This window comes from Cebus imitator, unplaced genomic scaffold, assembly GCF_001604975.1.
Source record: "Cebus imitator isolate Cc_AM_T3 unplaced genomic scaffold, Cebus_imitator-1.0 Scaffold539, whole genome shotgun sequence".
Taxonomy (NCBI): Eukaryota; Metazoa; Chordata; class Mammalia; order Primates; family Cebidae; genus Cebus; species Cebus imitator.
The window spans coordinates 1,244,597-1,265,170 of NW_016107854.1; the positions used below are offsets into that span (position 1 = coordinate 1,244,597).

A 20,574-nucleotide genomic window follows, 5' to 3' on the forward strand; every position below is an offset into this window, starting at 1 on the left:
TAGAGACGGGGTTTCACCATGTTGACCAGGATGGTCTCGATCTCTTGACCTCGTGATCCACCCGCCTCGGCCTCCCACAGTGCTGGGATTACAGGCTTGAGCCACCGCGCCCGGCTCCTCTGTGATTCTTAAGTAGAAGGTAAAAAAGCTCTCCACTCCTGATCTAGGCTCCCAGTTTATGAAGCCTTATAAACTTTGTCTTAGATTTCCTTCCTCCAGCAGTTTTACTTCTGGAAGTATCCTTTGACCAGTTTCTTCAAGCAAAATAATTTTGGCTACTTCTGCTTTTCACTGAGTTACTTATACTATAGTTCATCCTTTTTTTTTTTTTTTGGAGATGAAGTCTCGCTGTGTCACCCAGGCTGGAGCACAATGGCTCGATTTTTGGCTCACTGCAACTTCTACCTCCCGAGTTCAAGTGATTCTGCCTCAGCCTCTTGAGTAACTGGGATTACAGGCACCCACCACCATACCCAGCTAATTTTTGTATCTTTAATAGAGATGGGGTTTCACAATGTTGGCCAGGCTGGTCTTGAGGTCTTGAACTCCTGACCTTAGGTGATCATCCCACCTCAACCTCCCAAAGTTCATCTTTTTTACTTGCTTTTATGTTCATCTGAGATCCTCTTCCAAGGGTTGTACAGTGTTTCAGCTGCTTAAATACAGCCTCTTCTTGGAGATTGTCTTTATCATTTAATAGCATTGTCCTCTGTGCAGTTCTCAGTATCAAAATTATATAGCCTATATGATACACACCCTTTTTTTAAAAAAAGTCACACTTGGAGAGATGCATGGGCCTTGAAGAGAAAATATACTGACATTTCACAGAAGTAGAAAAGAGGGGCTGAGGCAGATACATCATGGGGTCAAGAGATCGAGACCATCTGGCCAACATGATGAAATGCCATCTTTACTAAAAATACAAAACTTAGCTGGGAGTGATGGCATGTGCCTGTAGTTCCAGCTGCTCGGGAGGCTGAGACAGGAGAATCACTTGAACCCAGGAGGCAGAGAAGGTAGCAGTGAGCCTAGATCGCACCACTGCACTCCAGCCGGGCAACAGAGCAAGACTCCATCTAAAAAAAAAAAAAAAGAACAAAAAGAGGATCTCCCTCCCCCAACCCTCCCAAATCACGTAGTAGCTAGAAGTCAAAATTGGTTGTCAATGGCAAGTGCTATAAAATCCCAAGCCTTCAAATTCCAGATGGGGTTGACTTCCTGTTGTATTTTTTTTACCTGTTTTTCTTGAGGATAACTTGCCCTTTGTTGACCTTTTCTTTCCCATCAACTCTCTGTTCCCTAGCTAAAAATTAATTCTATTAAAAAGTAAAAGGTATATCAACCTGAGATTTTCTCCTTTAAAAAGCTGTAAACAAATATTTAAAATCTCTTTTATTATTTTTTTTTAATAAGAAAGAAAAGACTACATATTATTTCAGTGGCTTTTAAAAAATGTGTTCCCACTAGAGGGCATCCTTTTCTCCTATTTTAGTTCATAGCTTTCATTTGTTTTACACAACTGCTAAATACAAGATATATGCTGAGAATAGGAATGTGTTCAGATATAACTTTTCAGATAGGTGATTGTCAGATATACACCATTTTTTTCATGTAGGTTTTACCTGTGACATGTCAAAAACTGGATTAAACTATATTTCCTAGCATTTTCATTTCTCTTGCTGGGTGAACTTGATTGGATGGGGGACTACAAATATAACACTGTAACCTTATGATATAGCTTGTTCAGGTTACCATTTTACAAACTAGTGATTTCTCAACTTCTATATGACACAGTATGACTAAGCTAGATTATCCAGTGATGGGTTGCACATGTTATTATTTGGTTAACTCAGTTTTTGCAGAATATATGTAGTATAAGGTAAATGAATCCTAAATATTTTTTAATGTAATGGATCTCAGTGCTATCTAGACAACTAGTAGCTATTCAGCTTTGCCTCTCAAAGCATTATTTTATTTTACAATATTTGAACTGTTGTTTCTGTTACAATACTTCTCAGAACTTTGATTTTTTTTTTTTTTTTTTTTTTTTTTTTTTTTTGAGATGGAGTCTCGCTGTGTCACCCAGGCTGGAGTGCAGTGGTGCTGTCTCGGCTCACTGCAACCTCTGCCTCCCAGGTTCAAGCAATTCTCCCGCCTCAGCCTCCTGAGTAGCTGGGATTTCAGGAGCCTGCCACCACACCTGGCAGATTTTTGTATTTTTAATAGAGATGAGGTTTTAACCGTGTTGACCAGGCTGGTCTTGAACTCCTGACCTCAGGTGATCTGTTTGCCTTGACCTCCCAAAGTGCTGGAATTATAGGCATAAGCCACTGCACCTGGCCAGAACTTTCATTTTTAATCTTAAATACAATGTACTGATATCTCATCAGAAGTGACTTCATTCTTCTTGTGAAGGAATGTATAATTTTACATATGCCATGTATCTGTTTTGTTTCAGATTTCTGTGACTTCCTGATACCAGGTAGAATCACTACTGTTAACCAAGGAACTGCAGCAAAGAGCTAACTTATTTCCTCCCATAGGAACTTTAGATTACCTGTAGTTGAGAGTAGCAGAGCAGGTTTTGTTAGTCTGTGTCATAAAATGACACAAATTCTGAGAGATGCTTAGGAGGGCCTCTGTATTGAATAAGAGTCATTCTAAGGGGGACAATGGGCTACTATTGAGAAACTGAAAAAAACCAGTGCTTCTGTGCTTTTATTTAGACACTTAGGTGGTATGAAATGAATGTTCTATAAAATTAAATATTAACTTTAACAAGTTTATGACAACAGAAGGAATTAAAGGGCAGAACTGTCGTAAACAAGACAACGAGAAAGGATGATATCAGGCTATATGGAAAAACTATGTTCTAAAACATTTTTATTTCCCTCGACTTTTTTTTTTTTTTTTGTAACAAAGTCTCTGTTACCCAGGCTGGAGTACAGTAGCTCGATCTCGGCTCACAGCAACCTCTACCTCCTGGGTTCAAGCGACTCTCCTGCCTCAGCCTCCTGAGTATCTGGAACTACAGGAACATGCCACCATACCTGGCCAATTTTTTGTATTTTTAGTAGAGACAGTGTTTTACCATGTTAGCCAGGATGGTCTCGATCTCCTGACCTCGTAATTCGCCTGCCTCGGCCTCCCACAGTGCTGGGATTATAAGTGTGAGCCACCACACCCTGCCCCGACTCATTCATAGTACACTAATCACCAAAAAAAGCCCTGTAGCATGCCCGCCACATAGATTATTATTAATAAAGTGAATCTTACGTTGTAAGAAACCCTGCTGTAAACTTACCTGTTTGACTTGAGAGAGAGAGAGAGAGAGAGAATGTGTGTGTGTGTGTGTGTGTGTGTGTGTGTGTGTGTGTGTGTGTGTGTGTGCGTATTTGAAATACTACCTTGAATCATAAAAGGCCTTTCAGTGTTATGGTTACAGAACTCTAGCTGGGCTTAAGTGAAGACGGAGACTACCACCATCCATCCCTTATTCAACCATTTAGGTAGCTTTGAATTAAATCACAAATGTAGACTGAGCAAGGGCTAAGTATCAGCATCTTTTTGCTGAAACATATTCTGTTTGGCAGTATCACCATGCACAGATGCCTTAAGCTTTGTTCATCTGTACTTGCCAGTAGGCATCCCCACCTCAGAAAGAAAAGGCATGCCACAAACCAAAAAGTTTAGAGCTGGATTTACCTTCCTGGCACCTAAATTCACACTACAGTTGTTTGTCAATACTATTATACCATCATATTAAACTTTTATTTGTGAACCTAAATAGGTATCTCCCCCCATGGATTATTTTTAGTGTTATGCTTAAAGCATTGTCATTCATGGAAACTGTTTTGTTTTGTTTTTATTTGAGATAGGGTCTCACTCTGGCACCCAGGCTGGAGTGCAGTGGCCCAATCTCAGCTCACTGCAGCCTCAACCTCCTACACTCAAGCAGTCATTTCCCCCTCAGCCTGGGTAGCAGGGATTGCAGGCACTCAGCACCACACCTTGGCTAATTTTTGTGTATTTTTGTGGAGATAAGGTTTCTCCATGTTTTCCAGGCTGGTCTCAAATGCCTGCATTCAAACTATCTGTCCCCCTTGGTCTCCCAAAGTGTTGGGATTCATTACAGGCCTGAGCCACTGCACCTGGCATGGAAGCTATTAATACTTTCTTTGCCCACTACCTTCACTGCTTTATTTTTCTCCATAGCACTTATCTTCACCATCCTCTACAAAATTTTTTTTTTTTTTTTTTTGAGTCAGGGTTTGCTCCGTCTCCAGGCTACAGTGCAGTTGCATGATCATAGCTCACAGCAGCCTTGACCTCTGGGCTGAAGCAATTCTCCCACCTCAGCCTCCTGAGTAGCTGGGACTACACAGGCATGCTCCACCACACTTAGCCAACTTTTGTTTTATGCTTGTCTTCACCCACTAACTGTTAAGTTTCTTGGGGGCAGGGCTTTGTTTTGTTCATTGCTGTATTCCCAGCACCTAAAACATATTACATATTAGATAATCAGTATTTGTTGAATTTGCTGAAAAATTGCTGCCATGATGCCATCGTTTGGCTTTCATTGTAAGTTGATTAGGGAGTCTCGGTACAGCTTTGGAGATCTCAGGATCTTGAAGGATATTTTGAAAACTAATTTAAAAGGTTGTGTATATTATAGTGATTAAATTCTATTCTAAGAAAGTGATAAAATAATCTTACTACATCTGAATGAAACAGTGTTGCCACATTAAAATTTAGGACTTTGATGTCTTTTTTTCCTCATTTGATTCTCGTAGCGGACTTCATAGTTGAAGAAAAATTGAGCAGAGAACATCAGACTTCATAGATGAAGAAAAATTGAGCAGAGAACATTAAGTTATTTGTCTAAGTGCTCATTGTTAATGGCTAAGTAATAACAGGGAATCCCATGTTTGTTTGTTCTTTTTTTAGATAAAAACATATTCATTCAACAAACATTAAGAATCTACAACCTAGGCCAGGCTTAGTGGCTCATGCCTATAATCCTAGTACTTTGGGAGGCTGACACAGGCAGATTGCTTGAGTCCAGGAGTTTGAGACCAGCCTGGGCAACATGGTGAAACCCCATCTCTACAAAAAAATACAAACATTATGCGGGCATGGTGGTGCATACCAGTAGTCCCAGCTACTTAGGAGGCTGAGGTAGAAGGATTGCTTAAACCTGGGAGATCGAGGCCTTAGTGACCCAAGACTGTGCAACTAGACTCCAGCCAGGGTGACTTTGAGACCTTGTTCAAAAAGAAATCTACAATCTGCCAAAACTATGCTGGTTTTCCAGTTTTTCACCTTGAATTGACAGCCCAGAGGTTATTGTAAACAATTCCAGCTTTACTTTCTATTTTTGTTTTTTGTTTGGAAGGAAGGAAGGAATTAAAAATAAAATATTGGTGGCCGGGCGCGGTGGCTCAAGCCTGTAATCCCAGCACTGTGGGAGGCCGAGGCGGGTGGATCACGAGGTCAAGAGATCGAGACCATCCTGGTCAACATGGTGAAACCCCGTCTCTACTAAAAATACAAAAAATTAGCTGGGCATGGTGGCGCGTGCCTGTAATCCTAGCGACTCAGGAGGCTGGGGCAGGAGAATTGCCTGAACCCAGGAGGCAGAGGTTGCGGTGAGCCGAGATCGCGCCATTGCACTCCAGCCTGGGTAACAAGAGCGAAACTCCGTCTCAAAAAAAAAAAAATATATATATATATATATATATTGGTTGTATATATGAGAATTTTCGTAAAATAAATGCAAATGAGAAGAATGGTTGCAAGATCCTCTTGGCCAGATGTAAAAAGGTTGTCTTTCAAGATCCCTAAAAGCTCCACACACTCATGTCCTCATCCCCTTACCCCCCAGAGGGAGCCACTGACCAAAATTTTATCATTCCCTCATTTTCCTTTTATAGTTTTACTACATGTTTGATTTCCTAAACTAGATACCGGCTTTCAACTTTATATGTATTCTTTGAGACTTCCTTTCACTCATCTGAGACAGATATTCTTACCTGTTGCTGTGATTCATTCTTTTTCTAGTTCATTCTGTGAATATTGGAACTGTTGAGCCTTTGAATCTTAATAGCCTTTTTAAAATTCAGTTACAAAAACTGCCGGTCAACATTTTTCCACATTCTGTAGGTGCACACAGACAAAAGATTCCCCGGGGAATGTATTTAAGAGTGAAATTATAGTATCATTGGAAGTATATGTGTTTAACTTGACTAAAATATGAACAAATTTTTCAAAGTGGTTATGCTGATACATATGCCCACCAGCAGGGTATAAACACTTCTGCTGCCCTTTATCTTCACTAGCATTTGATATCGTGAAACTTGTAGTTTCTCACAGATGTTAATCACGAACTTCTTTGATGACTAATGAGATTGAGCATCTTTTCATATGTTTACTGGCCATTTATGTTTGTTATTCTTTGATTGCCCTTTGACAGGTTTCTCCATTTTTTTATTGAGTGTTCATTATTTACTTACTGATATGTAAGAGTTTATAATGCATTCTGAATAACAAACTTTTGTCTGTCATGTATGTTATGTATGTTGTACATATCGCTCGTTTCTGAACCTTGTATTTTCAATCATTGTAGGCTGTTAGAAGATGAAGAAAAAGTCTTTAATAAAGTTGAGTTTATCTCTTTATGATTTGGGGGGAGGAAGGGGGAGAGAGAGAGAGAGAGAGAGAGAGAGTGTGTGTGTGTGTGTGCGTGCGTGTGTGCGCGTGCACGCATGCATTTGAGAGAAAGATTTAAGAAATTGTTTTCTACTTCGAACTCATAAAAATAGTCTGTATTGTCTTCTAGAGACATTTTTTATTCTTTCGAATCTGTCTTTAAACCATCTGGAATTGAATTTCTGTGTATATGGGATATGGGGAAGAGATCTAATTCTGTTTTCCCCACATGTAGATAATCACCTATTCAGCGCCATTTATTGTCCATTCTCTTCTTTTCTCAATGTTCTTTAGTGATTGCTGTGGGCTTTCCATTCTATTCCATAGGCCAGTTTGTCTCTACCTTGGTGCCATTCCATCTTGTTATTATAGCTTTATTATTTGTTATTGTGTTATTTATTATTTATTAGTGTAGCTCTTGATACGTAAAACAAGTCCCTCTATCTTGTTTTTCTTCGGAGCATCTTGACTGCCCTTGGCCCTTTTTGTAACTTGCATCAAAATTTGCGTTAGCTTATCATGTCCCACAAAAAAATTCTGTTTAAATTTTAGTTATAATTGTATTGAATCCACCAATCAATTGATGTTTTGTTATGAACGTCAATTATTAAGTGTCTTTGAATACATTTTTACTAATTTGTTTCATAAAGGGCTGCCTATCTTTGGTTAGATTTATTTAGAAGCACTTTTTAAAAATGCAGTTGCAAGTGGCATATTTTTTTTATTGTGGTAAAACATACATAGCATAAAATTTGTTTTAACCCCTTTTAGGTGTATAATTCAGTAGCATTAAGTATGTTCACATTCTTGCGACCATCACCATTGTCCATCTCCAGAATTCTTCCATTATCCCAAACTTGAAAAATTCTGTATCTGCTAAACCCTAACTCCCCATTCTCCCTTTTCTCCAGTTTCTGGTAACCACTGTTCTACTTTCTTTCTCTTTGATTTTGACACATCTAGATGAAATCATAAATGACTTTCTTTCCCTAAGATAGCGTCCCACTCTGTCACCCAGGCTGGAATGCAGTGGCGCGATCTCAGCTCACTGCAACTTCTGCCTCCCGGGTTCAAGTGATTCTCTTGCCTCAGCCTCCTGAGTAGCTGAGATTACAGTCACACACCACCATGTCCAGCTAATTTTTTTGTAATAAATGACATATTTTTAATAATATGTTTTTCTATCTGTTTTGCAATGAAGAAAGACAATCAATACTTTATTTAAATGGTCTCTAACAGCCTTGCTTACTACTTAATTCTAATAACTTAGCTGTATTTGAGTTTTCAACATAAACAAGCATATCACATATGAATAAAATTTCCTACTATGAAACTCATCCACTGAATTTTAAATTTTAACTTTTTTTTTTTTTTGAGACAGAGTCTCTCTCTGTTACCAAAGCTGGAGTGCAGTGGCAATCCCAGCTCACTGCAACCTCCACCTCCTGAGTTCAGGTGATTCTTCTGCCTCAGGCTCCCAAGTAGCTGGGATTACAAGCACCTGCCACCACGCCCAGCTAATTTTTGCATTTTTAAAAGATGGAATTCACCTGACCACAGGTGATCCACTCGCCTCAGCCTCCGAAAGTGCTGGGATTACAGGCATGAGCCACTGCACCCAGCAAATTTTAGCTTTTTTTTTTTTTTTTTTTAACAAGTAGAGATGATGAGATCTCTCTATGTTGCCTCAGCTGGTCTCAAACTCCTGGCCTCGGGCAGCCCGCTTGTCTCAGTCTCCCGAAGTGTTGGGATTATAGGTGTGAACTGTGGTACCCAGCCCTGTTCAAGCTTCTTTCTTTCCTTTCTTTATTATTATTTTTTTCTTTTTTCAAACAGGGTCTTGTTACCCAAGCTGGGTGCAGTAGTGTGATCGTGGCTTACTGCAGCCTTGAGCTCCTGGCCTCAAGCATTCCTCCTACCTCAACCTCCCAAGCAGTTAGGGCTACAGGCACAGGACACAAGTGGCCCAGCTAATTTTTAAATTTTTTTGTACACAGAGTCTCTCTCTGTTGCCTAGGCTGGTCTTGAAATCCGGGCCTCAAGCCATTCCCCTGTCTTACCTTCCCAGAATGCTTGGGATCACAGTTGTTAACCACCATACTGAGCTATTTCTTTTAACAGATCAAGAATTGATTCCAAATTCTGATATGAACTCAATGACTGTCTGATTCTGCTACTCCTGCTAGTTCTTTCTGATGGTGCTTTGTTTTTTTGTATGCATTTTATGATATGAATTATGAACTTATTCCTTGGATGTTTGTTTATGCCAGATGTTTGGTGGCAATTCTAATTTAAGACTACTTAAAATTCTTGACCCAAGTTCTTTGGAACCATTGGTAGAATTTGGGCTATAAACCCATGAGGACTGGTTTTGGTTATTGCTTTTTGTTATTTTGTGCCCCCAAGGCAGGGGGCCTTCACTAGGGTAATTTTTGTAATCCCCTAGGGAGGATTTCTATCCCACACAGGCATTGAGGGTATATTAGAGTCTTGGTTTTATGAGAAATCTTCTGTTAATTACTCCACCTTCAGTAGGCCTTTGTCCTGCAATGTTGTGGAACTTAAGCTCAGATTTTGCTCTGGCAAATATCCTCATGGTGAAAAGCCCCCTTCAGTGCTTCCAGTTACCAGTTCCTCTTTCTCTTGGTTTTTACCTTCTTGCTGACTTATCAAGGCATTTTTTGGGGGGTGGGGGAGCGGGCGTTACATTGTATCAGTCATTTTACTTTAATTAAATTATTATTATTTTTTAAAGATAGGGTTTCACCATGTTGGACAGGCTGGTCTTGAACTCCTAACCTCAGGTGATCTGCCTCCCGAAGTGCTGAGATTACAGGCGTGAGCCACCATGCCCGGCCCTATTTATTTATTTTTTATTGTGAGACAGAGTCTCTGTCGCCCAGGCTGGAGTGTAGTGACGTGATCTTGGCTCGCTGCAACCTCCGCCTCCTGAGTTCAAGCAATTCTCAGCCTCCTGAGTAGTTGGGATTACAGGCGCCTGCCACCACGCCTGGCTAACTTATGCATTTTTAGTAGAGACGGGGTTCCACCATGTTGGCCAGGCTGGTCTCAAACTCCTGACCTCAAGTGATCCACCTGCCTTGGCCTCCCAAAATGCTGGAATTACAGGCATGAGCCACCGCACCCGGCCTGTATCAGTCATTTTAAATTATTTTCATTTGGAGTATATATCAGAGTAATGAATTCACCACATGGCTGAAAATACCCATATCATTTTACTATGTCCTTTCTAGTCATTTTGGAAAGGATGTATGAGGTTAAATGAGCACCTGAAACATTTATAAAAATGAAATCAAGAGTGGCTTTTTACAACTGCTAACTAAAGATATTTCTTTTTTTATAGGTGTCAGCTGTGATGCATGTTTAAAAGGAAATTTTCGAGGTCGCAGATATAAGTGTTTAATTTGCTACGATTACGATCTTTGTGCATCTTGTTATGAAAGTGGTGCAACAACAACAAGGCATACAACTGACCACCCAATGCAGTGCATATTAACAAGGGTAGATTTTGGTAAGTAATGAAAAATTTAGTGAATTACCTTATTTAGAATTTTATGTATGGGTGAAGAAGTAAGGCAAAGTGTTCTAAAACTCCCCAGCAGCAAACCATGAGGCCCCAAATTCACTAAAAATGAAATAAATCTTACTTTTATATTCTAAGCAGTTCTGTCTCTTCATCTTAATCATAGTTTACTTGTTTAAAAAAGCCATTCAGAAATACATAAAACAGACAAGGTATGAAGTAGAAGAGCAATTCAGTAAAGAAGAAAATACGGTCTGTCTTCTGTTCTTGCTATTAAAACCCAAGTAATAGCTCTTTTTTTTTTTTTTAAAGACAAGAGTCTTGCTCTGTCATCCAGGCTAGAGTGCAGTGACGCAGTCTCAGCTCACTGCAACCTCCACCTCCCAGGTTCAAGCGATTTTCCTGCCTTAGTCACCCGAGTAGCTGGGACTGTAGGCACACGCCACCACACCCAGCTAATTTTGGTATTTTTAGTAGAGATGGGGTTTCACCATATTGGTCACACGGGTCTTGAATTTGTGACCTTGTGAACTGCCTTCCTTGGCCACCCAAAGTGCTGGGATTACAGGCGTGAGCCACCATGCCCAGCTGTGGTTTTTTGTTTTTGTTTTTTTGTTTGTTTGCTTTGGAGATAGAGCCTCACTCTGTTGCCCAGGCTGGAGTGCAGTGACACGATCTCAGCTGACTGCAGCATCTGCCTGCGGGGTTCAAGCCATTCTCATGCCTCAGCTTCTTGAGTACCTGGGACTACAGGTGTGTGCCACCATGGCCAGCTAATTTTTTTGTATTTTTAGTAGAGATGAAGTTTCACCATGTTGGCCAGGCTGGTCTTGAACTCCTGACCTCAAGTTATCCGTCTACCTTGGCCTCCCAGAGTGCTGGAATTACAAGTGTGAGCCACCATGCCTGGCAGTAATACCTCTTGTAGTGACCAGAAAGCAGATTGTTGGCTGCGTGTGGTGGCTCACACCTGTAATCCCAGTACTTTGGGAGGCTTAGACGGGCAGATCACTTGACCCCAGGAGTTTGAGACCAGCCTAGGCAACATGGTGAAAACCCTGTCTCTGCCCCCATCCCCCCCAAAAAAAATACAATAAAAAAAATAATAAAAATACAACAACTTAGCTGGATGTGGTAGCACACATATGTCTGTCGTCCTAGCTACTTAGGAGGCTGAGATGGGAGGATCACGTGAGCCCAGGAGGTCGAAGCTGCAGTGAACCCTGATTGGGCCACTACACTCCAGCCTGGGCAACAAAGAGAGATGCTGTCTCAAAGGGGAAAAAAAAGCAAATTGTTTGTACAATTCATTAGAAGACATTGTCTGTAAGAAAATATATAAATGTTTCACACTATAATTTTTTTGAGATGGAATTTTACTCGTCGTACAGGCTGGAGTGAAGTGGCGCAATCTTGGTTCACTGCAGCCTCCACCTCCTGGGTTCAAGCTATTCTCCTGCCTCAGCCTCCCGAGTAGCTGGGATTACAGGCGCCCACCACCAAGCTCAGCAAATGTTTGTAGTTTTAGTAGAGATGGGGTTTCACCATGTTGGCCAGGCTGATCTTGAACTCCTGACAGGTGATCCACCTGCCTGTGCCTCCGAGTGTTGAGATTACAGATGTGAGTCATCATGCCTGGCCTCATGCTATGATTTCTTACCTAGCCAACACTTATTTGTCCTTTTTATTTCAGCCTTCCTAGCAGGTATAAAATAGTATCTCAGGTGGTTTTGATTTATATTTTTGAAATAAAATTATGTGGAGCATCTTTTCTTGTGCTTATGGGCCATTTGTATATCTACCTTGAGGAAATATCAGGATCCTTTGCCCATTTTTTAATTGGATATGTCTTTGTTATTGAATTGTAATAGTTCTTTATTCCATATGTAAGTTTCTTATCTGATAGATAATTTGCAAAAATTTTCTCCCATTCTGTGGGTTGTGTTTCACTTTCTTGGTGGTGTGCTTTGAAGCACAAAAGTTCTAATTTTGATAATGTCCTGTTTATATATTTTTTCATTTGTTGTGCCTTTGGTGCCATATCTAGAAAACCACTGCCTAATTCAAAGTGACAAAGGTTTAAACCAGTATGTTCTTCTAAGAGTTTTATAGTTTTAGCTCATTTAGATCTTTGATTCATTTAAAATTAATTTTTATATATGAAATGAGGTAAAGGGCCAGTTTTATTCTTTTGCATGTGAATATTCAGTTGTCCCAATATTTTTTGTTGAAAAGACTATTCTTTTTTGTTTGTTTTTTGTTTTTTGAGATGGAGTCTCGCTCGGTCACCAGGCTGGAGTGCAGTTGTGCAATCTTGGCTCACTGCAACCTTCATCTCCCAAGTTCAACTGATCCTCCTATCTCAACCTTCTAAGTAGCTGGGACTACAGATTTGCGCCACCACACCCAGCTAATTTTTTTGTATTTTTAGTGAAGATGGGGTTTCATCATATTTGCCTGGATGGTCTCTATCTCTTGACCTCGTGATCTGCCCACCTCGGCCTCCCAAAATGTTGGGATTACAGGTGTGAGCCACCACACCCGGCCTGAAAAGACTATTCTTTACCCAATGCATTGTCTTGGCACTCTTGTTGAAAATAAGTTGACTATCAATGAGGGTTTATTTCTAGACTCTCAGTCTATTCTGTTGTCTGGTGTTTTTGTTTGTTTGTTTGTTTGTTTGTTTTTTAAACAGGGTCTCATTCCGTCACCCAGGCTGGAGTGCAGTGGTGTGATCTTGGCTCACTCCATCATCCACTTCCCAGGCTCAGGCAGTCCTCCAGCCTGAGCCTTCCAAGTAGTTGGGACCACAGGTGCAAGCCACCACGCCTGGCTAATTTTTTTATTTTTTATAGAGATGGGGTTTTGCCACATTGCCCAGGCTGGTGTCAAACTTCTGAGCTCAAAGTAATCTGCCCATCTCAGTCTCCCAAAGTGCTGAGATTACAGGCATGAGCCATCATGCCCAGCCTGTATGTTTGTTTTTATGCCGGTACTACACTGTCTTGATTTCTGTAGCTTCATAGTAAGCTTTGAAATCCAGAAGAGTGAGAGTCTTCCAACTTTGTTCTTTTTCAAGAGTGTTTTGGGTATTCTGTGTCCCTTTCATTTCTGTATTGTAGAATCAGCTTGTCAGTTTCTGCAAAGAAGCCAACTAGGATTTGAATGGGATTCTGTCAAATCTGTAGATTAGTTTGGAGAGTATTACTGTCTGTCTTAATAATATTAAATCTGCTAATCCATGAACATGGGATATATTTCCATGTATGTAGGTCTTCCATAACTTCTTTTGACAAACTTTTGTAGTTATCACAGTGAGTTTTGCACTTCCGTTGAATTTATTCCTAAACATAGATGGTCCCCAGTTTTTGATGATTCCGTGTATGATTTTTTGATCTTATAGTGGTGCAAAAACAATACCTGTTCAATAGAAATGGAACTTTAAGTACATACAACCATGCTGTTTTTCATTTTCAGTGCAGTGTTCAATAAATTACATAAAATAGGCTTTATTAGGTGGTTTTGCACAACCGTAGGGTTACATAAATGTTCTGAGCACATTTAATGTAGACTAGGCTAAGCTATGATGTTTGGTAGGTTAGGTGTAGTGAACACATTTTCAACTTAAAATGAGTTTATCAAGTTTATTAGGACATAACTCCATTGTAAGTCAAGGAACATCTGTATTATTTTTACTATTGTAAATGGAATTTTACTTATTTATTTTGAAATGGGTTCTCTGTTGCCTAGGCTGGAGTGCAGTGGTGCCATCATGACTTATTGCAGCCTCAATCTCTCAGGCTTAAGTGATCTTCCCATCTCAGCCTTCCAAGTAGCTGGGACCACGTGCACATGCCACCACAGCTGGCTGAATTTTAAATTTTTTGTAGAGGTGAAATCTTGTTACATTGCAAACGCTTGTCTCAAAATCCTGGGCTCAAGTGGTCCCTGGCTCAGCCTCCAAAAGCATTGGGATCACAGTCATGAGCCACCATGCTCAGCTGTTTTTTTATTTTTATTTTTGGATGGTTTATTGCAACTGTATAGACAAACAATTGATTTTTTTGCATATGGATTTTATATCCTACAATGTTACTGAACTTGTTTATTCATTCCAAGAGGGTTTTATGGGGTTTTTTGTTTGTTTTTTGGTTTGTTTTCTTTGAGATGGAGTCTCCCTCTGTTGCCCAGGCTGGAGTGCAGTGGTGCAATCCCAGCTCACTGCAACCTCTACCTTCCAGGTTCAGGCGATTCTCCTGCCTCAGCGTCCCAAATAGGTGGGATTACAGGCATGCACGATGACACCCAGCTACTTTTTGTGTTTTTAGTAGAGGTGGGGTTTCACCAGTTGGCCAGGCTGGTCTCAAACTCCTCACCTCAATTGATTTACCTGTCGCCCTCCCAAAGTGCTAGGATTATAGGCGTGAGCCACTGCGCCTGGCCCCAAGAGTTTTTAAGTGGATTCCTTAGGACTTTCTGTACACAAGGTCATGTCATCTGCAAATAAAGATCATTTTACTTCTTCCTTTATATCTGGATGCCCTTCATTTACTATGGATACATCCTCCAGTAAAATACTAAATAGAAGTGGCAAAAGTGCATAACCTTGTCTTGTTCTGATCTTAGGGGAAAGCATCCAGTCTTTCACCAGTATATAATATTTGCTAAGTTTTTGGTAGATGCCCTTTATCAGATGAGGGAGTTTTATTCTTTTTAATACGTTTATCGCCAGCTACTCCAAATCCACCTGACAAATCTTGTGCACCTAGTAAATGATCAATATATACATAATGCATAAAAACTTTTATGATAATTTAAATCTCCTTAAAAACGAATATGAACAAATCTATCATGTAATAAACACTTTCTTCCATTATCTTTTCTCACAAAAGCTCTCTCAAATTTGTTGTTTGTTTTATGCTAAATAATCAAATAATCCTTTGTAGTGGCATAACATACTGAATATACTTTCATTTTATTTTATGTTTCTGTCTTAACTCTTTTTTCTCTTACTGTAAGAAAACCCTTGAAATTAGATAATTTCTAAAGGAAGCGGGTCTGCTTAGCTCACAATTCTGGAGGCTAGAAGGGCCAAGATTGGGCGTTTGTGTCTGGTCAACTTCTGGTGAGGGCTTCATTCTGTGTCATAACATGGCAGAGAAGCAGAAGGGGAAGTGGGCACATGCAAAGAGACCAAACAGTTGTAAGTGACAAGCAGCCTCATTTTAAGACAGCTCACTCTTGAGGGAATTAATTCAGTCCTGAGAGAGCAAGAACTCCCTTTTGAGATAAGGACCACCTAAAGACACCACCTTCCAACACCACCTCATTGGAGACCAAGCCACAGCATGAGCTTTGGTGGGGACAAACCATATTCGAACCATAGCAGATACCTAATGGAAAAAATAGACTTATTCCTTGAGATACACTTATGAAGTAAACAGATTATTCTCACAGACTCTAACTGGTTAGTTTTCCAGTAACCCAATTGTGTGAAATATTCTGTGACAGGCCAGGCATGGTAGCTTATTCCTGTAATCCCAGGAATAAGCACTTTGGGAGGCCAACGTGAAAGGATCATTTGAGCCTAGGAGTTCAAAACCAGCCTAGCCAACATACTGGGACCCCGTCTCTACAAAATTTTTTTTTTTAATTAACCAGGCGCGATGGCACACACCTATACTTCACTTATGTGGGAGGCTGGGGCAGGAAGATCATATAAGCCCAGATACTGAGTCTGCAGTGAGTTGTGATTGTGCCATTGTGCTCCAGCCTGGGCAACAGAGTAAGACCTTCTCTCAAAAAAAAAAAATTTTTTTTTTTTAATTTTGTTGGAACTACCTTAAGTTAGTATTTACAAAATAATGAAATATTTAGGGTCCTTCCTTCTCTAAGAGCAGCATGTAGATACATCTGGGTTCTCATATTGATCATGGTTGTTTGTTCTTTCCCTCTGAGCACTTTTGTCCTTGTTACATGATAGACCCTGCTGATTTTTTCTGTTGGTATCAGTGTTGCCACAGTATATACAGATAAGGAAAAAGTAAATTGCAATAAAACTAGAGCCAGGTGTGAAATGAGCCATGTTTCAAATAAATGAAGGAGGATGGAGTTGTTTGCTTAGTTCTCTCTTAAAGCTGTATATCTGGGGAAGGAATTTTGGAGGAATACCATGAAGTCCTCCTGGGAATAAGGATATTACAAATGTAAACAGGTACCTTAGCGCTCCTTGACCAAGTGAGGTTGTTGAATATTTTAGGCACACTTTCTTTTGTAGTGCAGTGGCACAATCTCAACTCACTGCAACCTTTGCCCCCTGGGTTCAAGTGATTCTCCTGGCCCAGCCTCTGGAGCAGCTGGGATTACAGGCACCTGCCACCATGCCCAGCCAATTTTTGTATTGTTAGTAGACATGAGGTTTCACCACATTGGCCCAGCTGGTCTTGAACTCCTGACGTCAAGTGATCCACCCACCTTCGCCTCCCAAAGTGCTGGGATTACAGGTCTGAGCCACTGTTCCTGGCCTACACTTTCTTTTTTACATTATTGTACTATATGATTACATTTTTATATGTTTAAAAACTAATATTCCTCAATGCAATTCTACTTTATTTTTCAGATTTATACTATGGTGGGGAAGCTTTCTCTGTAGAGCAGCCACAGTCTTTTACTTGTCCCTATTGTGGAAAAATGGGCTATACGGAGACATCTCTTCAAGAGCATGTTACTTCTGAACACGCAGAAACATCAACAGAAGTGGTAAGTGAAGCAGCAGCCTTATGACTAAAATGATGTTGTAAAGTACGTTATTTCTAACATTAATAAAGCTAGGTCACTGTCATCTACTTCCTGCTCAGTGTACTGATACCGTTTGCATAATTATTAAAATTATCTTTTAACAGCAAATTTTATACATCGTGGGAGGCTGCATTTTTGCAAAATAATACCCCTTACTGTCCACACTGAGTTTCTTAACCTGTAGCTAAAACCATAGTATGTTGTCTTGACCAAATTCAGGAGCCCTTTATTCAGTGCACTGTGAAAGATTAAAAGGACAGCAGTCTGCAGTGCATCTCTCGTTATAGTATCCCTGCTATCTGTGCTTAGTTTTTCTTCTACAAGGAACTTTACAAGAAAATTTTAAAACCTTTGGTAGTATCATAATAATCCATTGTCACATCTCATTGTATCATATCACTGATCTTACCTGGTTTTCATCAGATCACATCTCTTGCTTCCTAGGTCAAAGCTCTGGGGTCCCTAGAAGTTCTTCCTATCCTGATCTTTCCAGTGGCCAAAGGCCATGGACCCAGAATAATACACAAAGAAAGTCTTACCTTGAAAGCTTTTTGGAGTTTTCACTTGACATCTGAGTCAGCATGCATCCACCTTCAAGAAATGATAAAGTACACCTAAAAGAGTCTCTCCCCCACCTCTTTACCATTGATAATAATAGGTAAAGTGAAGGCTTTGTATGGAACCTATAGATAATGAATTGGGAGAATTTTGTCACAAGTAATTGCACATTGCATCAACTAATAGGCCCCTAAATGTACTCAAAACAAATTAATTGAAACCCAGAAAAATAAAGTAGCATGCTCAGTGGCATACAGCCTAGTAAGGGACAGGAGCAGGTGTTTGGACTCAGCTAGAGTCCCTCTGGATTCCAGAGTCTCTACTTAACTCTGCTACAGGTTTACTTTTATTCCCATTGACACTGCTAATTTGATGCTTGAAGTTGTTATAACATTTATAGTTCAAACAGTGGATAAATTTATTTTATATAGAACTCAAGCCAAATTTTACTGTCTTAACAGCTCAGAAATGCTCTGATCTTGCACCTAGGAGAGCCTCAAACTACAGTTGTCACATTTTACTACTATTCTTATTTTGTTCTTTTTTTTCTTTTACTTTACTTCCTTTTGGTACAGTCCCACATACCAGTATGAAGAATCCTGACTCAGTTGCATTTCCATAATGGTGGTTGTGGAAAACTTTCAATCATTTTTCTTTGATTTAATTTTTGTTAAGTTTGGATCCTTAACAAAATACAATACCTAAATACAATAAGGTGAACATAGAGTTCTTATTGTAAATTAGGCATCCTTAAAATCATTATCAGACTGTGCACAGTGACTCATGCCTGTAATCCCAACACTTTGGGAGGCTGAGGCAGGAGCATCACTTGAGCCCAGAAGTTTAAAATCAACCTGGACAACAAAGTGGGGCCTTGTCTCCACAAAATTTAAAAGTAGCTGGATGTGGTGGCACATGCCTATGGTCCCAGCTACTTGGGAGGTTGAGGTAGGAGAACTGCTTGAGCTCAGGAGATTGAGGCTGCAGTGAGCCATGATTGTGCCACTGCACTGCACTGCAGCTTGGGTGACAGAACAAGACACCATCTCCCAAAAATTATAATAATTATTATTATCAGCCAGTAGGCCCTAGTATACTATTTTCATCACCCCACAGGGGCAAGGCAACTACCCAGTTTTCCATATCCTTGCCTCTGGTTGTTTTTGTTTGTTTGTCTTCCCGCTGAGAGTAAATTCTCAGAATTTGTGTATCTGGCATATCTGATACACAGTTTGAAAATTAAATACTCACCACCTACAAATGGTTTCATGGTCTGTTTCTCGTGAGTTGTGTTTATGCCGTCATTAAGTTTCCTGGCTTTTGGTACATAGCCCAAGGCAGTTGTCACTCTGTATTTTCATAATGGTTTCTGTGGAATATTTTAAGGATTTATCTCTCTTCATTAGCCCTTAGTCTTTGCATGAGTACCATATCAGCCTCTGTTCCCACCCATACGCCCAGACATTTCAAAGTGAAAAGTGGCAAGCAAATAAGAATCTTTGATATAAAATTACAGGATTTCTTCAGGTCATGCGGGTCAAGTCCTAGAGGCAGGGCTGGCATTCAGCAGGTACACCCAAGTGTAGCATGCTGACTGGTGTCCATTTTGAAGGATTGATGCCTATGCCATACCAGTTGTTAAGTGTTTTGAATGCCTCTCTGTACATATGTGAAACATACCATCCAGTGTGCTACAGTTATATGTAAATGTCCAGGTGACATTAATGTGTGTCCCCTCTCACCCCTTAATGTTTTACATTTTTAAATTAGGGAATTCAAGAGTGATTTACATCATTTTGGTTTGGGGGATTATATCTACACAACAACTTGCTATATCTCCTTTTCTATTCCTTTTAACATGTTCCTTTCTAAATGCTCTGTTTGCTGTCTTGCTTTGTCCACATTACCTTCATGTGCCCCCTAGACCAGGGTTTCCCAACCCCTGGTCCACGGACGGACCATGGCCTGTTAGGAACCACGCCACAGAGCAGGAGGTGAGCAGTGGGCCAGTGGGCATTTCCACCTGAGCTCTGCCTGCTGTCAGATCAGCAGCATCATTAGATTCTCACAGGAGCACAAGCTCTTTTGTGAACTGCTTTCTGATTTCTTTGGAATTATTTTTCAGTATAGCTAAATTATATAATATTATTTCAGGTTTTGTGAATTCCCAAGGTGTCATCATACACGTAAGCTTTTGTACAAGAACCATGTTTAAAAGTAAAACATAATTGCTTTTTAGGACTTCCTAAATTACATGTAAATGCTGCTCTCTGGAAGCCAGTGACAAATCTAACTTGAGCATTATGATGTAGGTAGAATGGAATTGAGAAGGAAAATAAATTTAATTGGAGTAATTCACAATTATAAGTTAATTTCACTTACAGTTGAACACTTATTATGTGTTCACTGCAACAACAGAAAATTAGATTGTAATCTAGTTGAATAGTGTGCTCACTCAACTCTTGAAAGGACCTTTGTATTTGGCAAAACGGATGGCCAAGGTGCAGGTAGCTACAAGCTAGATGGTTTTACAAGGCCCAAAAGGAATTCCTGACCATGTAGCATAGATCATCCACTAGTGCTTTATGTATATTCTCAAAGCAAAACTCCAGTGTCAGTCTCAAAGCAAAACTCCAGTGTCAGATATTCATTATATCTGCAGATTTTGTAGGATAAACTAATACGTTTAATTGGGCAGGAGATCCAAAAGCCTGAAGTTGTCGTTGGCCATGGCAGATAGTTAGCTCAATGGAATGTCTTTCTTCCTTTTTTTTTTGAGTTAGAGTTTCGCTCTTGTTACCCAGGCTGGAGTGCAATGGCGCGATCTCGGCTCACCGCAGCCTCCGCTTCCTGGATTCAGGCAGTTCTCCTGCCTCAGCCTCCTGAGTAGCTGGGATTACAGGCACGTGCCACCATGCCCAGCTAATTTTTTGTATTTTTAGTAGAGACAGGGTTTCACCATGTTG

The 20,574-nt window shown here is 40.1% G+C and overlaps 1 protein-coding gene across 1 annotated transcript in view; it reads left to right on the forward strand.

Moving 5' to 3' along the window:
• The window catches only part of KCMF1 (potassium channel modulatory factor 1), an 89,346-nt gene that overhangs the window by 48,900 nt on the left and 19,872 nt on the right, over positions 1-20,574 (forward strand). Inside the window, 2 exon segments of the mRNA XM_017514948.2 lie at positions 10,073-10,240; positions 16,872-17,011. Of these exon segments, the coding sequence (XP_017370437.2) occupies positions 10,073-10,240; positions 16,872-17,011 (308 nt within the window).